Raw genomic sequence first — 5,519 nt, 5'->3', positions numbered from 1 at the left:
GGACTGTAACCTGTAAAATCCATAGATTTAGGAGGTCCTCTAGTGGCCGTTAGCTGTAAAAATCCATAGATTAGCCGCACCGTTATATAAACCGCAGGGTCGAAAAATGGGAAAAAAAGGCGCGGCTTATAGTCCGAAAATTACGGTAATTCAAAAGCAATGCAAACTGCAAGCTCCAAAACAAATAATAATAAGTAATAGTGTAATATAATCTGTGTTGTAATAATGAACCTAATAAACTGGGTTGGAAGGAAGGTTTTCACATGGCAATAATAACAGAGGAATAGGTGGCAGCAATAAAACATCAACCGTAATCTCATTTGTGGTTTAACAATTCATGGCTATGTAATGATTTAGTGTGTGTGTGTGTGTGTGTGTGTGTGTGTGTGTGTGTGTGTGTGTGTAGGAGATGTGCGAGTCAGGGAGGTGCAGAGTAGATCAATGGCTCCCTCTACAGGACCTGTTGCTGCCAGTTATCCTCAACAACAGGTAATCACACCACCTGTGTACATACCGAAACGCAGCGGCGAGTGTTTATACTGTACACGGACAAACCACAATGGAGTAAGGATTTGTTTTGGGTATTATCTAACATCTGGAAAATCTAAAAGTTACTTTCTCCCCAACTTTTAAGATTCAACTTTCCTCTAAACCTTGAATCTGGCACAGACAAGATGCAAGCTCTGATGAGAGTTTTCATCCTCTTAGACTCAGTCCAATTACCATCAACATTACAGTCTGCCAGTGAAAAAGATAACGGATAGAAAAAAATAAAGCTCAATCTCTGCTTGGCTTCTGACAAGCAAAGTGGCTTCTCCCTTTATGTGTTTAATTCCTCTGAGAGGGCGGGATGCAAAAAATAACCCAGCAGGAGAGAAATAGATGGCAAGTGATAGATGAGATGAGTTGGAGAGTGATAGTTAAATTGGATTGTTATCAGCATGTGAGCAGTTTTACTTCTTTGTGTATCCCTGCATCATTAACATACTCTGGTACTCAACACTGTGTCTGCCAGGATGACGCATTCTGCTTGGCTGTGGAAGACTCCTCGTTTGAAGCCTCTTTTGTATTTTCATGTATAGAAATGTAGGGAATGGGATGGCTCTCGTAAAGACAGTTCCTCACATAGAAACCTGATAGAAACACTTAATATCCAGAGGAGCACACACCTACAGTTTATATATTTGTTGAAAGGAAAAATCTTACGATCTGTTGGAATTGTGTACTAGTAGAGCCAGATGTGACCGCTCTCTTGCATACATTACTGTATATCTCGTTCGCACATACAACGCTGGGATGCATAAATATCATGCTCATATCCCTCCAGCTAAGCAGTTCATGAAGTGTATTTTGAATGATGTAGCTGCTGTTTTATGTGTGTTAGTCTACAGCTTTATTATACCCACACATCCTTTTACTCCTCTGAAATATCCTGTCTTCTGCTGAGCTCTCATAATTGCCATTAAGAGTTTACTGGAAAAACAGCTAATTTCCGTTTCCACAAATGGCGTATAAGAATGAACTGATCATCACTGAAAATGTCGATGTTATAAAATTAAATGATGTCTTTCGATTTTTCAGCTGGAGCAAATAATTATTATCCTTGATTACGACTTGATTTGTTATGCAACTCCCTTGACAATTAATCTAATTTGCTGCAACACATTCTGATGGCAGAAGGCCAACTGTGGATCTCTTTAATTTACCAACTGTGTTATCCTTCTTTTTAGTTGTAATCCTCCACATGTCCATCCTGGTTTATTTTGCCACAGCTGTGAATACTGTGGTATCAGCTAAAAGGGTTTAATACAGAAATACAGCTTCTAGTGTATCTGCAGCCAAACAACAAACAGTTTGAATAAACAAACTCAATAACACTCATCATGTGTAGTGGCTAGTAGTCTTCCACACCACTGCAGGACACAGTTGGGTTGGTTCTCTTTCTGAGGAGTTGGCGATGTGCAGCTCTTCATCCATCAGCTCGCTGCACCTCCTCGTTCCAGCACTACCAGCAATAATTGAAACTGATAAACGAGATGCTAACCACGTTTCCCTTTTGGATGCATTGTTGATACATGATTGCGGAAACCTAAGTGGCATTTCCTGTGGCCTCTATACAACATAAAACATCTTATGTGAGCATGTTTGGTTTTTATCAGAAGTAACTTCTACAGCTCTGATACGTTGTAAAGATAGAAACCAGTGAGGCTAAAAATGCACTTGAATCCAACCTAGTATTACTCCCCCACTAACAATGAAAGCAACTATAGAGAGGAGTAATCTATCCAGGAATCCATCCATTTATTAGCTATAATCTAACTCTTGAGCATTGTGGGAGCTTGAGCTAATACAGAGGTAACGTTAATAAATGCTAACCATAAACTGTTTGACTTAAAGAGAGTCAGTCAGTTGGAATGACCATAACATTTCTGTAAATTATTCCTGACATGTTTTTTCCTTCAATCATGTTTTATTTAAGAACTGACAGTGTGCTTGGGCGGAGGAGGATGTCGTGGCTTCTTCCTTCTCCTCATTATGCGTCTGAACTCAAAGAGCCAGCTGATCCGGAGAGAGACCTGAGCACCGCCGTCATCCTCCACCTCCTCTTCTGTAGGTCCTGGATTATGTTCCCCTGCTGACTCTTGTAAACACATCTTAATAAGCTTTTGTTTTGATGGTATGTAAATCTGTGTGTGTGTGTTTTCTCTCTCTAGCGGCAGCCTCCTGCTCGGCTGTGATGTCCACCGGTCTGGTGTCCAGTCTTTTGCTGTACAGACACCACAAGGTACATGCATCACCCCTTTGTTGATGTGTTTGCTGAATAATTTCCCCCCTGGTGCTGTCAGACTTAAAACCCGCCTCTGCCCCTCTAAAGATCCGTCAACACTCCAAAAGGCTCATAAACAAAATTGGTTTCTGTGCAACTTTATTAGAGTGTGACAGTTATTTTCTGCGTCACCAGTCCCCAACTAACGTCACCAGATGGTTAATGCCCCAACTTATTTTGGAACAAAACTTCTCCTTCCTTTTCCTCCGCAGGGTGTGAGTGCCTCTGCCCTGTGTCAGGATGTGGCCTGGCTCACAGAAGAGCTCTTGTTCAGAAACAAGGACGTGGGTTTCGGGGGGAGTTTGAAGGAGGTTGTCCGCTCTTCCCTCTCTCTGCTCGCCCCTCATCTCACCATAGCTGCAGTGCCGTCTCGGTTGGTTTTCTGTCTATCCAAAAGATAAACTAAGATTACTGATAAGGGCTGTGGAACAAACTTGTGTTGCTTATCACAAATCCAATTTCCCTTTGTGTGAAACCTCTGTCTCCATTACTGTCCTTGTGTGCCTCACTGCAGGAAAGACCCTTTCATTGTGCCCCGTCCTTCTCTTGCTGCAACACTTCACCTTTCCCTCCACGCCCAGATTGTCACACACAGCTTTATTTTGGAAGCTGTTGGCGGTGAGTGAGTTTGCATGCTTGTAATCTGTGTAGCTGACAGTAGCTCTAACATTTAAGCTTGAATACCATGTTGCGACCTTGTGTTCCACAGCAAACTTATTTTCCGTAGGAGGCCTTGGCTCGGTCTGTTGGCATGTCAGTGTGGAAAATCTGTTTGAAACAGGACATTTTAAAGTACCTAATTTTCCGAAATTTGAAGGCATGCTAAGCATTGAGCAGTGGCAGAGCAGCACTTCACATGCAGCAGCTCATTTCATCATTTTAATCCGTTAAATGTATTTTTTTTAAAGAAGGCAGTGCAGCTCTCTGGTTGGTTTCTGTTTCTTCTGTAAAGGATTGTATGATATTGTATCCGGATTTCCTGTTGTGTCATATGTGTGACATGTATAGATTATATATTTCAATGCTACACCTTTTAACCCTTTGGAGTCCTGGGCTAATTTGGCCGTCTTCGCATACTTTTGATTTGTCTTACTAAACCCCATTAAGAATTGTTTGGCATGTCAATGTTTGGTATCTTTTTTTAAGGACAACCTCACCTATATAACCTGATAGTTATTTCTTTAATTTTGAGATACTATATGAACATTTTGGACCAAAAATCACAAAAAAACGTAAAAACAGATTTTGAAAATGATATTATTTTTCATATAGGTAACACAAACATCCACAACGAAACCATTTGAAAGCTGGAAATAGATGCATGGGATCTCACTATGATAATGTGAAAGTTTGATTGAGGTAGCATGAACCTATATAAAAATGTTATGAACAAATAACAGGTGTATCCATAGGCTTTTTTTCCGCATTTCTCAAGTTCTGTCAACAGTGACACAGTAGGCACAACAAAAAATGTAAAGCTTAAATAATGTACATGGGATTTCATTCTGATAAGGCAAAAGTGTTATTATAAATATATATATACACATTATGAACAAATCTGTTTTTTCTGTCTTTATCTGTGCCACGCTTCAAAGCAGTGTCAACTACGACAAGAGGGCAACATCACAGGCTCCTCCTCCTCCTCCTCCATGTCAAAAAACAAGCTCATAGCTTGACTCACGTTCAGAGTTCTCTTCATCATAGTTGAATCTTCAAAACTCTAAATCTATCTAACTATATCTAAATTCTCAATGTTTGTCTGTCACTTTACTTCAATTGCAGTCTCCCACAGTCTCTCTTTGTCTCCCGCCGCCTGTCTTCGTATATCTTCGTCTCTCTCCATTTCCCGCCGTCCCTCTTCGTCTCTTTTCGTCTTGCTTCGTATCACTCCGTTTACCTGATTACCTCACCCCCTCCCTGGTAAATACATCCTGTTGAGCAGAATCTACAGTTTCCAGTATTTTCCGTTTCGTAAAATGATAAAATACGGCGAAGATATTAAAATATGTGCTTCCATTATTCATACTTTTGAAATATATTTGTATTAACTTTATATCATCGTATCTCCGTGTTTACTGGGTCTTTTTACATGAAACAAATACTGGGATATAGTTTCAAGCCAGTACTTTTGACAGAAATACACATATACATCCTGTTGAGCAGGATCTACAGTTTCCAGTATTTTCCGTTTCGTAAAATGATCAAATACGGCGAAGATATTTAAAATATGTGCTTCCATTTTTCATACTTTTGAAATATATTTGTATTAACTTTATATCATCGTATCTCCGTGTTTATTGGATCTTTTTGCATGAAACAAAGACTGGCATATAGTTTCAAGCCAGTACTTTCGACAGATACACACGACAATGTTGTCCGGACTGTTGTTTTTATGCGGCACTGGCTTGAACAGGTTGAATCGGTTGAAGATCACGTGACATAGACGCCAGCCATTGCAATGAATGGTGAAAAAAAACGTAGGGATCCTACAATTTCAGAGGCGTTTTTGTAGAAATACTACGTCCTACGTTGTGGACCAACGTAGTTATTACACGTTTTTTTGTGAGACTGGGTTGGCATTTTAGTGTAAGCGGTTTATACATAATATAAATAATGCGGTGTGCTTCTTCTGTTGCTCAACTATAGAAAATAAGCTTGTCAGTGCAGACAAGATCAGGGATGGGAGTTTTGT

General features: G+C 40.0%; 1 protein-coding gene across 1 annotated transcript in view; it reads left to right on the top strand.

The window, feature by feature from the left end:
- LOC104963151 (glycerol-3-phosphate acyltransferase 1, mitochondrial-like) overlaps positions 1-3,458 on the top strand; it is a gene marked incomplete at its 5' end in the record, with an annotated part of 14,593 nt that extends 11,135 nt beyond the window's left edge. The window contains 5 exons of the mRNA XM_010791714.1: positions 407-489; positions 2,480-2,610; positions 2,715-2,785; positions 3,040-3,200; positions 3,342-3,458. Of these exons, the coding sequence (XP_010790016.1) occupies positions 407-489; positions 2,480-2,610; positions 2,715-2,785; positions 3,040-3,200; positions 3,342-3,453 (558 nt within the window). The remainder of the gene's footprint in view (positions 1-406; positions 490-2,479; positions 2,611-2,714; positions 2,786-3,039; positions 3,201-3,341) is intronic.
- Between the last annotated feature and the right edge of the window lie 2,061 nt (positions 3,459-5,519).

Source organism: Notothenia coriiceps, unplaced genomic scaffold (assembly GCF_000735185.1).
Source record: "Notothenia coriiceps isolate Sejong01 unplaced genomic scaffold, NC01 NC01_scaffold00035659, whole genome shotgun sequence".
In the NCBI taxonomy this organism is placed as follows: Eukaryota; Metazoa; Chordata; class Actinopteri; order Perciformes; family Nototheniidae; genus Notothenia; species Notothenia coriiceps.
This window is presented reverse-complemented; position numbering and strand designations above follow the sequence as displayed.